This window comes from Belonocnema kinseyi, chromosome 5 (genome assembly GCF_010883055.1).
Source record: "Belonocnema kinseyi isolate 2016_QV_RU_SX_M_011 chromosome 5, B_treatae_v1, whole genome shotgun sequence".
Taxonomy (NCBI): Eukaryota; Metazoa; Arthropoda; class Insecta; order Hymenoptera; family Cynipidae; genus Belonocnema; species Belonocnema kinseyi.
In genome coordinates this window covers 59751500-59766755 of record NC_046661.1, presented here as the reverse complement: position 1 = coordinate 59766755, position 15256 = coordinate 59751500, and the positions used below count along the sequence as shown (strand labels likewise).

Below are 15256 nucleotides of genomic sequence, written 5' to 3'. Positions count from 1 at the left end.
TAAAGTATTTTCAATGTTTATAAATCGGTTTAAAATCGTAAAACTTGATTTTAATGTCATTTTAATCAAATTTGAAGCAAATTTTCACTTTTCCCGATTTTCCGCCTTTTCATTGCCGTATGGTGGGTTGAGATTTTTGTAAAAAAAATCAAAACATGGTTTTCGATGTATTTTTTCCCGTAGAATTCGATTCTGAAGTCAAAAAAATAAAATTTTTCTTTATTTTTTTTTATTTAAAAAAAACCATGAAAAACCCGTAAAAAATGAGGTTTTTCGAGCAAAACCCCATAAAAAAGTAGCTGGACCCTACTTTTTTATTGCAAATTCGGATTCAGCGTCGAAAAATACATAAGAATATATAGGTCTGGTCAATTGCACAGACACTTTTGTTTTTTTTGTGGGCCTGTGTAATAATTTTTTGGAATGTCAGTTTTGATACCAAAAAATTCATTTTTTATCATTGTTATTAGTTTTTTTCATAATGTTTACCAATTACATTAAAATATGATACTTTATTTTGCACAATTTATTTGCATTCTACTTTAACACTTTCACACAATTCTCAATCAGTCAGATTTATTAACCAGAAGTATGGCACGGTCCATAAGATTGAAAAAATTATTATTTGCATAGTTTTCACTTTGGAAAAGTAATTCATTAAAAATTTATGAACCGTAACTAAAATTCAGATTCATTTTAGATTCAAACTAGTACAATGATCCGATAGTGAAACTAGGCGGGTAAGGCGAGAAATAACGCTATGTTTATCTCTTATGCAATATATATTGTACCTATTTTCCGAAGGTGATAAATGTATAGTGAAATTAGCAATATTAATCAGCGCAAAAGCAGGTGTAACAGGTAGTATTATTACTGATTATTAGAAAAAAAACATATTTAATAACGAAACTACAAGGAAGGATTACGTTCGTACATACGAAGTGGCTCGTACCATGCATTAAACTGTACTAAACTGTCTGCTCACTCCTCCAGGTACTGGGTCCCCCAAAGGAGTGAGGGATCAGAATTACTAAAACCTTACGCAATCAGAAATTATGCGCGACCACGACAGAAAAAAAGAAAATAAGAATTATAGGAAGAGAAAAAATCTCCAGCATTTCTGCCCATCTTCTTGGCGTGTTCAGGAATCACCTGAAAAAGAGAACTGTCCACCTTGGAACCGGAACGATGTGCCTACCCTGCTAAGGTTGCAATAGTGCAGCATCGGTAGAATCTGACACAGAAACTGGTAGCGAAACAATTTTCACAATTGCTCTTTGTAAGAGCCCAGTTGCCGTCTTCAAAGCTACATAGCAAACGTGATTATCAGAGCCCGGATGAACCTGAACCATCCGAGTCAGTGATCACTTCCTAGAAGGAATTTTCTCCTGCAAAACCGATACTAGGTCTGTGTCTTTGATCGGAGGGGTTGTCATCTGCCATTTAGGACGAGCTCGCAGCTCATGAAATTACTCGGACGACCATCTGTTCCAAAAGGTTCGGTACACCTGAGTTAAGAGTTGCCAACGCTCTCTAGGTGTGAGCCTTTCATTTACTAATGAAGCCTTAGGTGTAGCAAAGATCGAAGAGCGGATGTGAAAGTGTGCTAGAGTCAAAGCGACTAAATCGTTGGCATCGTCCTTTATAGACTAAACTGGCCTTGAATTAAGACATGCCTCGAACTGAGCAAGAGAAGTTGACATCTCTTCGAAAGTTAGTGTAGTATTTCCAACACATGGCGGACATGGTGTTTCAACGATCATACCCTTGGTTCCCATAAACCTCCAAGGTGTGGAACGGCATGTGAATTGAAATTCCAGTTTGTATGGTTTTCCACAAGCTAACCTCTCCTTTAATCGAGCTACTTTCTTCTTAGCTATGATGAGTCAACGACGCATATCTCTTTTTGTAGAATATCAATATCTAGGAGATAGTTATCACCCGCATCCTTTGCTTACGGAACTAAGGAGCGTATGGCTATATACAGCGAAGATCTAAAATTCGAAAGTAACGGTTCTCTAGCACTAAGTTCGAACCTCCTGGTTGAGACTTACTCTCCACAGAATTCGATTATTTAATCATTTATTATTTAGCTTAAAAGTTGCAGTTGGTTATATTTGCGATATTTAGCTAGCTCAATTCATTGTTATTTTTCGAAAAAGGCATAGAATTAGTAAATTTACTTTTGTTGAACAAAACTGTAACTTGTAAATAAATATCCTGAACTTTTTAAATTGTTATAAACAAATTAGTGTATATAATAGTTAACTGCTGCAAATTCAGAATCCGAATGTATTACTCACATAGATTTTGTTTTAAAAATGTAATGAATCAATTTTCAATTGATAATAAGCACTAAACAACAATAATAGTTAATAATTTAAACAATTTTTATAAATAAATTCTCTTATTTGGCATTTATACGCATAGAAAATTTTTCTTTTTTATGAAATCATTTATTTTCATGCGAAGAACAAGAATGATATGGACGAAAGTCCTATGAAATAATATTTTTCATTATTATAAACAATTATTATAAACTAATTGACTTATTTGACGTTGATATACAAAGAAAAGTTGTCTTTTCTATGGAATTATTTCTTTTCATGTGAAGAGTAAGAATAGTACACAACAGAGTTCCATAAAACAACATTTGTCATTGGTATAAACAATTTTCATAAACAAATTAAGTTATGACGTCACTGCCATTGGTTATATTGCCATAAAACATTATTTTGTGGGAATATTTAAGCCTCTCTACCAAACGTCAAGGTCGCAGCCATGAAAGAGGTTTCTCTATTTTTTATGTATTTTTTAAAATTTTACCTTTTACTGATCTACTTATGAGTTTGTTTAAATTCAAAAATTTACTCAATATATAATTGCACGAGTAGACTTTTCGCATCTTCTGATAGCTCCTTTTTCAATTCTTTAATCCTCAAGAAAGTGATTCGCGGATCCGATGGCATCATAAGGTAGTGCATAATATCTTCATTCGTTGATATTCTGTGGGAAATTCTGCTGTTTCTTGATCGGGCCTTCCTTAAATATGTATTGCTCGCTTCTTGGGGTCCTTCTGAGAACCATCAAATTGGTAATTTGAAGGATCTAATGACCTCATTTCCGTGTATCAGAACCTTATGGACAGTTAGTGGCCTATGAATATGAATATGCGATTTTTCCTCCGTCTAAAAATCCCCCAAAGGGAATAGAAAAAGTGCAAATCCTATTCCTCTCAATCGACTTAGTAAAATTTAACGAAAGCATTTATTTAACCTATTTTTCATTATTAATTCTTTTTATAACTTATGAATTTGAAAAATATTCGAATTTATATTTATTTATAGTTTAATAATTTATTTAAACATCTTTAAAAAATGCAGCAAAGAGATCTATTCAAATGTGTGGATTTAAATAATTTTAACTCTAGAGAGGCAGAGTTGAATTGGTTTGAATTAAAAAGTCAGTACTTATATTTCGCATGAAGGAATTAAAACAACTTATACAACATATTTTGTGAAATAATTAGAAGGAATTAAATAAAATCAAAGTATGACCACTTCTGAGGAATAAAAAATATCAATGTGAGGCGTGTTACCGGTACAATTAGAAGGAATTAAATATATTGAAAACACGTTCTATTTGGGAGCATAGAAAAAGGTGTGGCGGTCACTGTGGAAATAGAAGTGAAAACGTTTCAGAGGTATCTTATTCTTATGGTGGCATTTTAGACAGATTGAAAAATCGCGCATTCATAATTATATAATAATCTTCACTTTTGCGCTGAAATCTGAAAATATTAATTTTTCTCTATTCTACGCTCATTACTGGGTATCCTTATATGTTTGCTTTTCTTTCTCTCTATTTTGATTAGCCTGCTTATCTAATCTACGGATGCCCACGCTGGTTCGTTTCAGTGTTGCGTCGCTTGTCTTGTAGAGTTTAGGGTTCGGTGTACCATGCCCCGTACACTCTGTGCCGGCTGGGGTGCTGGCGGGATCGAATTTAGTGCATCACCTGTAAAGAGGGCTTGGAGTAGGGTGTATGGCGACACGGGAGAAGAGCCCTCGCAATGTAGCAAATCTGTCTCTTTATCTCGCATGTGGTTTCGCAAGCTAATCTTCGTTCCGAATTTTAATTTCTTTTTCTAATTCCTCCTATTCTCATCTTCTTTTGTCTCTGAAATTAATGGCTTCTATCTTTTACTTACATTCGCGTCTATCGCGTATTTAATATTTGGTAATTCCGGTAACCACCAAATCTTTATGTCATATTCCATTTTTAAACCTAATTTTTCTATTATATCTGTACCTATTATTCCTATAGATCTTAGATCTGGTAATAGTCTAAATAATAAATATTTTTCCGTATGCCCTACTTTAATCGGTATTAATACTTGTCCTGTAATTTTTAATTTTTGTCCATTTGCGACCATCAATATATCGTTTTCGGTTTTTTGGTTTCGTAATTTAAATTTTGTATTGTTTGTATGAATTTTTCGACTACCTATGAGTGAGTTACACCGGTATCAACTAACAACCTGAATTTGTGATCTTTAAAATCTAGCATAAGTTGAAATGTTCTTCCGTCCGATTCGTTTGTGTCTATGGCGAGTAATTCTGGTGGTCTTTGGTTTTGTTGATTATTATCCGTCTTTAATAACCTCCGTTTACGTTTCTTTGATCTATACTATACCAGCAATCACGTTGAAAATGTCTTATTTTTTCGTAATTGTAGCACGTAATTGATTCTCGCAGTTTGTAATTAAAATTACGGTTTCCTAAGTTTGGGTCCATAAAATCCTGTCGACTTGGATTTATTTCACTTATTTTATTATCCTTACTATTTTCATTATTTAAATGTTTCGTATTTTTATTCTGTCCTGTATTTTGTTTGTCTTCTGACTTTATGTTATTCTTTTCGGCATTCTATAAAGGCGCTGCTATTTTCAAAGATTTATTTGTTCGTTGTGCCCGCGTGTTTTCTAACAGCTGACTAATTGCATTTAATAATTGAGCAGCTGGGTTCTGATTTTTCAAATTATTATTATAATTATTTATTGTTAATTATTATTATTCTAATACTCTATTTCGTACCGCTACGAATTCTAAGATTTTTTCTATTTCTTCTCTTCTAATTTCATTTTCGACCGATTAAATATCAATGTTTAATTTTCGAAATTATTAGCATTTGCTTGTGCGTTATCTGCTTCGATTATAATTTTAGGATTTACATTTTTCTCTCTATTTTCTCTTGTATTTTCAACCGGGTTATTTATTTTTGGAACAATTTTTATCCTTCCTGATCTTAGATACATTCAATTTTATCTATTCTTTTTCATAATTTCACGGACTAGTTCAGGGGTTCTTATGGCTAATTAAAAACCGGCACGTTCACTTAAGTGAGAGTCTCGGGGTTCACTACTGGTGGGTGTATTTGGCCTGACCACTTGGCGGAAGTTTCCATCGAGGGCGAGAGCGCTTGGGGTTCTTTGTATTCTGGCACTCAAATTGTGATTTCGCGCCCCAATTTCTGTGACAGACGCCGCTTTTGTTCTCAACTAAGAAAGAGTTTCGGGTCGAGAACAAGGTTAAGTCATTAAGGGAATGGTCAAATAAATATAAAAGGCTTTAGTCACTAACTTAAAGTGTTTAGTTTTGAAGTCTAGATGGTCGCGATAGCCCGAACCGGGCCGCGAAACCAAGAGCGGGCGAGCACTGGTGTTATCCGGGCGATTGGGCCAACACACTGGTAGCTGCTGGTGTCAAACGTCAAGGAGGATATCGTCCCTTGGCGATGAGGCGTCGTTGTAGGTACCTAAGAGGTTGGGGGCGGAACGTTCGAATTTTCGACTATTAGATGGGCGGGTTTCACAAGGCTGGGTGCTCGGTGACCAGGTTTTACGCATTAGGATTAGGAAGTGGTGCTGTCCCCATTCCTAGCCCTGGGTTTGCAGGGTCATATGATTTTGGGGGTGATTATAACTTTGTTATAGAGTGTGGAGAGATGGAAAGGAGTGGGATGAGTATAGAGGTATTGTCGCATGAAAGGCGGGGGGGGGGGGGGGGGGAGCAGTAACAGGGTTAAAGGGGGTGTTGTGTCAGATGGAGAAGAAAAGATGGAAGGAGGAAGTGGAATAAAGAAGGAAAGATTTTAAGTAAGAGAGAAAATCGGTGCAAAAAAATTGTGAGTGTTGTGAATAGTTGATAAGTATTAGATATTAGCTGCGGTGGCAGAGATTAGAAATGTGACGCAAAGCGAGAAAGTAGTGACATGTATGCGAGGCGAGGCAAAACGACAAATAAACTTTTATCTCCCTACTGTCTTGCGCAGCCTATTGTTGTACTGAGTTTTTGCATTAGTCTTTGGCCCTTATGATCAACTGTTGGTTTAGTTGTATGGTTTGCATCCGCCAACATTCTCGTTGCATCATAGGCACTAAAATTGACGTTCCAGCTGTTGAACTCTTCGGGAAAATCTCCTCAAAGAGCGTCATACAGTTCAGCTTGATCTTTGAGTTTGCAAAAAACCTGGATATTGATGTGTCTTTTGGAACTTGTATTTTGACATCCTAGAGATCCTCTCAAGACGTTTAGTGTCAGTACGAAAGATATCACGAAAACATCCTACATCTATAACACGTCTTCAGGATATTTTTAGGGCATTAGACGTCTTAGAGTTGTTGATTGGAGTGACATTATTCGTCCTAGGGACATCGCAGGAACGTTCTTGGGATGTTCCTGGTTTTTGTGCCCTCTAGTCATCCAGGTGCCTTGCGGATTTTGACACGGTTCTTTTTGCCTCTGCTTGGGGATTAATTCCTTTGGGACGCAAACACCTAATCACTGAATCAAAACTTATTACACAAGTGCAATTAAGCACCGAAAGAGACAAAATCTCATTCAAAGTAACTTACTGCTTATAACCTGTCAGGGAATTTTACTAATGAAAACCAGACGTATTTTCTTTTTCTTACATTAAAATAAATCTTAATGTTGTGATAATGTGCTCAAGTCGAATTAAAATTTTGTCTTATGTTCGGTGTTTATTATTACTTCGTTTTGAACTATTTTGCCTTATTTCAGCCAAGTCTTAAAATGAGTAATGTATTTATTTTTCTCGTAAATGTCCTCAAACCAGCACGTGTCGAGCATAGCTTCCTTTCACATCCGGAGTCAGTTTCGGCTTGCCTCGCCCTCATTTCACTCACGTTCCGATTGGTGGTGAGGCCGCTGCGTAAATCAGCCGTCATGCAAAGGGCCTTGCGTATGGAGATTTTACTAGTCATTCTGGGAATTAATGAAGGAATTTTTCATTGTAAAGTCTCAAAAAGATTCTACGCCATGTATGTAGATGAGGCGTTCGGGATATTTAGTAACTTGTAGGGTTACATTCGGCCCAGCCGGTGTCCTTACATTACCATTGTCAAAAAGGTTATTTAGCTAATTTGAGACTGGCACACGAGAGTAGGTGAAAAGGCGGGAGAATTCGAATGGCTTGAATTTTGTGTCGAGGGAATCGGGTTTTACTTAGAGTCTTGAGTTGCGTCTCATTAGTTTCGAAGACGTAAGATTATCTCGAAGGAGTTTGACCTCTGGACCATCAATTGTTTAGTGTGATATTTACTACGTTACATCTGCTGACATTCAAGCAAGACATTAATAAAAAGATACGGCTTTTATCTGACGCAAGGGAGAGTATATAGAAGAGGAAAATTTGGGTCAGGGAGAATCAACAGTTACTCATTGAATTGTTGCGCCTCTTCAATGATCTCTCTGTTACTGTCAAAAAGGCACTCAAGCCTGAAGAGTTTATCATCCTCTTCAAGGAGTTTTACGAAAACCTTGTAAGATCTAAGGAGGAATGTCCATAAGTTATGGCTGCAGAGGTAAAAGAAGCGCTTAGGAGCACAAAGAACTTTTTCATTGCGAGACTAGATGGCATTGAAAACTTTTGGTGGAAGAAGTTTACTTCTACATACCAACATCTTTCCCGCACGTTCAACTCATATATTAAAGCTGGAGAGGCCCATGCCGCAGTGCCTGGTGTTAGGACGTACTACCGAAGAAAGTAGACTTCACCAACAGAGATAAAAACCAGCCAATTACTCATTCGAACACGCTGTCAACCATACATATTGAGAGGCATTCAGAGATTGACACCCCTTTGGAAAACAAGATTCACAATCTTATTTGTTCTTTTGCATCACATTTGTGCCTTTATCTCAGATTATGCAATTTTTTGGGTAATACTTCGGCAACACTCATCATCGCTGGTATAGGCTCCCTCATATATTTTACATGGATAACCTAAAGATATGTGTTTCCAGTGCTGGCCTATTGCGAGAGTGCTTTAAATATCATTAAGGGGTACACTGAAGAGATTGGTATGGATTTTAAATTGGATCAATGTGCTAAGATTGTTCTAAAGCGAGGACGGTTTACTGGCGTTCCCGGGGATCCTCAGCTTGTGGATATAAGTACTTTTAGACATTTTGACACTGGAGGGACCTATATAAACCTGGGAGTGATTCAAAGCTGCATTCATGTCGTAACATTAATGAAGGAGTCTCTATAAATCAGAGATGAGTATCTGTATCGACAGATTTAATCATTAAATGTGTCCACGTTGGAAAAGATATCTGAAAATTACATGTTTTCCGTAACGGTTCTACTATACTCGGTATACTCGGTAGGGGTGGCTTAATCCTCAAACTGCACACTTCTCAATACACCTTTAGATATATTTGGCTAAAAAAATAATTAGTAGTGTTAAAACAATAAAGAATAGGAAAAAAATATCTCCAAAGCTTTGGTGATAATTTAACTATTTGAAAAAAGCTTGAAAAAAACGTGGACAATCAGAGAAAAATCGGAAAGCACGATGGGTGTCAGTTACCCTGATTGCAGTTTAAGGGTGAATGGACGAAGAAGGAGCCTACGGACCTTGATATGACCACACGTAAGAACGAGGTCCTTGTCTTGAATTTGAACATCTGAAAAGAAAGCAAAGGTTAAAAAACGTTTCTAACAGATACTCTACGAGAAAATACACAGCAAAATTTGGCAGAAATGCAGTAGATCAGTCATTATCGAAGGAGCAAACGTTTTCTTTCTTCAGATCGTTAGAACTCAATCCAGGCACAGAGGGTTTCATTCTCGCATTTCAGGGTGGTGTCCTTGTCTCCTTGGTATACCGTGGCCGCATTCACGTAATGAATTTCCTAGCGATAGGTGTAGAGCTTCTCATGCAAAAGCTGAGTACCTAGAACACATAGTATCTACGTGTCCCACTCATGCAGGAACGACATATCTCAGCAGACAGAATTCGATCCTAATACTGCTTTCCTACACAGCTGTCTTTAGTGATAGTATTATTCGCATAATCGGACCTGTGTGGCAAGATTTGTACGAACACCGCGACTTAAACAAAGGCGTAGTAGGATTTCGCGAAAGCAGAACCTGCTCATCCATAGATATGTTTTCAAAGATGCAGCAGCCTATCAGCACTGCCTATAGATGGCCTGGATTGATTATCAGAAAGCTTCAGATTCAAACTCCAAAGGCTTATTATATGTCTGTTAGAAAGCCTAAATATTTAGCCACACATCATGAGGTGCATAGAAAGATTGATGCCGCTTTGGAAAATCAGATTTACTATTTCATCTGGAACATATCGTGTGGTAACTAACAACATCAAGTTGTAAAGAGGTGTATTTTAAGTTGAAACCATGAACCCTTTTCTCTTTTGTCTTACATTATTGCCACTATTTTTCGCGCATCACCATTTACAAGGTTACTTCTGCAGAAAACATGGATGATCTTAATGATCTATGGTAGAAATAAAGAGAAACTTGATAAGGCTCTAGGGATTGTCGAGAAGTACACTTCGGAGTTCAGAATGGAGCTAAGGTTAAAAAATTGCGCCAACCTCATTTTGAAGTGATAAAAACTCAATAGAGTCCCCGAAGACCATGGGCTCTTCGTCAGATGTTCTGTATGACACGGCGAGAAGCAAAGTGTGTGCAAAGAATATAATTGCCGTTCCGGTAGTACACTCTTCATTTAGAATGGTTCTATGGACGAAGTTCAAACAGAGATTCCTTAATATTGGGTCACGAAAGGTTATGCACATGAAAAAGAGCATTCCTTTCCAGTTGTTTGTTCTGCGACTTTCCCTTGCACGCCATCTAGGTGGTTATGGAATACTGAATCCCGAATATCTGTACATTAAAATTATTCTGAGTGCAGTACATACAGTCTTAAATAGACGCGAACATTTTCTTTACATGGTCAGGAAACACGAGGAAGTAGGCAAAGGAGCTTTTTTGTACAAATCACTTGAGCAGCCTGCAGAAAAACTTGGGTTTTACCTCAATATCACAGAAGAGCTAAATGCATAAAATATTATCAAGGTCGAGTACTCACTTCTGAAGGCTCGGATCATCAAAGCACAGGAGAATAACTTTCGAGAACAGCTCTTCGACAATAGTATGCACGGCATCTTCCACAGAAATATGCAAAATCATTCGTTGTAGCACAGGCCAAAGTTGGCTTTGCTTAAATCACCCTTAGGGTGATTACCCTTAGGGAAAAAAGCACTCTTAGGGCCGCATTATGTCTTTAGAGATACGTCGTTCCAGCGTGAGTGAGATCCCTAGATAGTATGTATTCTAGGTATTCAGCGTGTGGATTATGCGTTCTACACCTATCGCTGGGAACCTTTCGACATAAAATGCATTCAAACTATACTAAGTTCGATTAAGGTAGAATTAAGCCCTGATGATCTGAGAAAATCAAAAGTCCTGACTGTTTTCAGGAGAGGATCTCTGCCATTTTCTATATATCTCGATATCTAATGGCTTTTTTTCATTAAAACCATGTCGAAAATATTTGTCATAAACATTTTTTAGGATTATTTTTATCATGAAAATCAGGGTATGAATTAAAAAAAATTAAGGAAAGCATTTTCGTTTACAATATCGATTAATTAATTACAAAAAATTATATAGATTTCGAGTTATATTGCATAATCCACTTTTGGGGGTGACTTTTTCTCTCCTTTAATACTACTATTGCAACAAATTTGTAACTGATTTGCATTTTTTTATAAATTACAATTCGGTTGTGGCGATACTGGGAATTTAGAAGTCCGCGTCCGCCTTAACGGCGTGTAATGTATAATTGCCGCAATCTCGTTTTTCGTCCATTTAAACACGCCAAATGAGTAAAGTAGAACCGAGACGACAAGTTATAGGCAATGGTTTTCAATGCACACTCGTCGAGGGTCTGACGTCGTTTCGTGTTACTTTGAGAAGGAAACTGTGTTCGTAATCGAATTCTCGACTCGGACGGACGATAACATGAAAGTCAAGCAGAAGGAATTGGGGTAAATGTATCGAGAATTTACTTAAATTTCGTCCACTCAACAATGTGACTATTCTCTTCAGTAGTTTGTTTTCAACCCTAGCGGACTAAATGAACGGAAAGGATTCTCTACAGCGTACCTTTAAAGTATCCACATAGTATCACTTCCATATCATGCAACTGAAACTCTAAAAACATTAAGATGAACCTTCAATTTATTGCAATTCGGATTCTACATTAAAGGGCCCCTCACAGAATGTATGGGAAAATATCTTTCAGTGGAGTTGGTTAAAACTTGGTAATTTTGTATATTCTAAGGGTTCAATGAAATATTCATAATTTTTTTTATGTATATTTTTTACGCTATATGACCTCAAGCGCTTAAAATTAGAGCATCAGATATAACCGTATAGCGTGGCAACTGCGATACTCACTGTTTCGACGCAAAAAAGATGATAAAAAAAAGTTAGTATCAAGTGCGTTAATGTCAATCATAAGAATCGCCCTCTTCTCGCAGCGGCCGAACGCTAAGCGCTCAATATTTGATAATGATTGTAAGGCGTAATGTTTCAGAGCAGAAAAGATTATTAAATAAGGTCAACATCAACTTCGATTTTTCTAATCATATATATATCAGCCACATGATTATGACGTTATTCTAAAACCATTTTTGCCCATAAATAGTGAGTTTCGTAGTTGATTCAAAATATTTGGCGCTTAGTGTTCATGAAATATATATGATTTGAACAATTTAAAATAATACTTACCTTATTTGATAACCTTTTATGCCCTGACACAGTGTGTTTTGCAGTTATTTTCAAATATTAAGCGCTTTGCGTTCAAAAGTTGCCAGAAGCAAGAGATTTATACAATTGGCATTACCGCACTTGGTACTGACCTTATTCAAGTACCGTTGCTGCTCTTAAATTGGTAATGTTACAGTTTAATCAGAATATTGAGCGCTTAACGTTCGGCAGTTGTGAGAAGAGAGCGATTCTTATGATTGGCATTACCGCACTTGACACTGACCTTATATGATCACCGTTGCTGCCCCGAAACAGTGAGTTTTGCAGTTGATTCAAAATATTGAGCGCTTGGCGTTCATTCGTTGCAAGAAGCGCGCTCTGTGAGACGGACGTATTGTTTACCGCATTTTAATGCGTGATACTGATTTTGTCGTCGATTTTGCTTTCAATACTATACGGATATATCTTATGCTGTGATTTTCGAGCGCTTGGCGCCATGTAGCGTTATAACTGTCCATTGTGTTTGAAAATTTTTTATGGGTATTTCATTTGGCCTTCATAGCCTACAGAATTACAAAGTTAAAGACAAATACACCAAAAGACATTTTTCCATGCATTCTATGCGGGGTCCTTTTCCATGAGAACGTTTTAAACGATTTTAAACGCTATAAAAAATATTGCTATTACTCTGTTACATTCTAATGGCAAATTTAACGTCGAATCCAAATGACTCTTGCTGTTTTTTTATCTTTTTTTTGCATGATACGGAATGGATGCTATGTGGATACTCTAAGGGTATACTGTAGCGTTTCATTTCCGTTCATTCGATTCGCCAGGAAACTACTTTATGTTTCAGTGCAATAAACTATTAACTGCGTATTAGAGGTAAGGGATCGATTTACGTGCTGCCATATTTTTTATATTCTTACAAGGAAATTTTCGATCTCCAGATTTTAATTTTTAATAATGCAGGGTTTGGGATTTTCCTATGAATGAAATTACTATTATTTTTGATCAAATTATTATTTATTTTATTATTATTACTTCTTATCTTGTAATTTCCTGATAGCCGTCAGGCGTTCCCAAGAATGGCGAACAATTCTTATAAATGCCTAGATAAACCAGGCACTTAGATAATCCTACCTATCTCATTCTCTTATTTTTTCGTTTTACCGCAACTCAGCTCTTCAGCTCTTTTCAGCCACCTATCACTGTAACTGCCGCCACAATTCGCATAGGGGAAATGAAAAAATAATTGCAAATGAAACAAAACTGATTGACTGTCGTAACAAACACTTGTGAACTACATTTGAAAACTAACTTAAAAAGTAGATTTAGTAGATTTTGATAATTACTATTACATAAATAAGTGTGAGTAGTTACCAATTAGTTACATAATTGACATAGTCACCAAAAAAGACTAGCTATAGTCACTAGTAAAAAAAAGTATTTACTTTCCCTCGCTGGCACAGACACACGCTCGCTATCTCTTAATTACCTTGTTTTATAATACTTTTTATTTTTCAAATTCCAGACAAATTCAGGACAAGCGCTACTATAAAGGACTAGTACAGATCAAGTTCAGAGAGCTTTCCCAAGAAATAGCAGCTATTGCGCGAGAGATTGAGGCAAATAATAAAGAAAGAGTGACGCTTATTCATTACGATCAACAAGCGAAAGATCTTGCAGGAGAATTAACTGATCTTCAAGGACAACTAGCAGAGTACAACATTGTTGTAGATAAAATGTCATCGGGCACGAGTAAAATTACAATGAAGCAGGAGACCTGTGACCTTGCTCGTTCGAACGACCTTTCATTGTCAGAAACAGAAGTAATGTTTGAAAAGCGGCAATATAAGGAAAAACAATTTCGAGAAATTGAGAATGATGTCACCTTAGAAAGGAGGAATGCAGAGATAATCAAAGATAGTGTGGTTCCTAATTCTCGAGAGAAATACGAAAAATTACATGGTCAAAAAGCCACATTGCAATTAAGGGTCGATGAAATGCAGAATAAATCGGATCATTTATCCTTGGAAAAAATGCGTTTGGAAGAACGTGTTTCGCTTTCTCAAGTAAAACAAGAGGCCGTTAGATTACGAACAAAAATAATGGAAGTTCAAGAAAAGCGAGATAAATTACGAGAAGAGGAAAAAAATCAACTTTCACCCGCAGAAAAGAAAGATCATCTTTTGCAGAAGGTTAAACAGAACAATATAAGCATCTCAGCATCCCAGCGTCGTATTGCTGATGTCGAAAAGCGAATAGTAGAAGCGGAACAAGCAATCGAGGAGTTGGAGGTAGACCTAGATGAAGAACGGTCGGAAAAGCGTATCAAATTCAAAGAGCTTCGCAAGCGTGAAAAAACAATGGAAGAATTCATTATAACATTCGAAGAAAACAAATTGGATGAATTAGAGAAGTTAAAGAAGCTCAAAGCAGTAGTAGTTGACCATCTGACAAGCATATCTCGGGAAATGGACGGAGAAGCCCAATTAACAGACAGTCAAGAACTGGAAATTTTCAACCCTTATTTAAAGGAGTATCCTGAAAATAATCAGGACCTACAGAACCTGCGACAAGGTAATGCCAGATTGCAGAGAATGGCCATAAAAATGGAAAATTTAGAAAAGAGACTCAAGACAGAATTACAAGATCTTGAGGAGAAAATTGGAAAATATAAAAGCGAGCTTGTTATTCTGGAGGATTTGGATGGCCTGAAGATGCTGTCTAAAACGAAGCATGAAAAACTTTTAGAAGAGAGAGATCAGCTCAAAGTCCAAAATCCTTCTTGTAGTGAAGAGCTAAATAATACGCAAATGGAATATAATGACGTTAAAGGTAATTTATATAAAAATGAAACTTATCTGCAGATTAACGCTTTAGAAACAAAACTGCAAAAATTGAAAGAAAGCAGCTCGGCAATGCAAAATTTAATTAAAGAGAACAATGAACGAATCAATTACGGCTTTGCTAAAGAATGCACCTTATTTTTAGTCACAAGATATAATGTTGTACTTGAGGAGAGCTTTTAGTCCCAGAATACTATTCGGTGGGTGTGGATTTTTATTTCCCTCGAGATTATGTCTGCCTTTTCATTTGAAAGTATCAGCTTTTATATGAAACTTGAAAGAAAAAAAGGAA

At 36.5% G+C, this 15256-nt stretch overlaps 1 protein-coding gene across 1 annotated transcript in view; it reads left to right on the top strand.

The window, feature by feature from the left end:
- The window catches only part of LOC117173023 (intraflagellar transport protein 74 homolog), a 99475-nt gene extending 84229 nt beyond the window's left edge, over positions 1-15246 (top strand). The window contains exon 3 of the mRNA XM_033361375.1: positions 13647-15246. Coding sequence (XP_033217266.1) covers positions 13647-15147 — 1501 coding nt within the window. The 3' untranslated portion in view covers positions 15148-15246. The remainder of the gene's footprint in view (positions 1-13646) is intronic.
- The last annotated feature ends 10 nt before the right edge of the window (positions 15247-15256 follow it).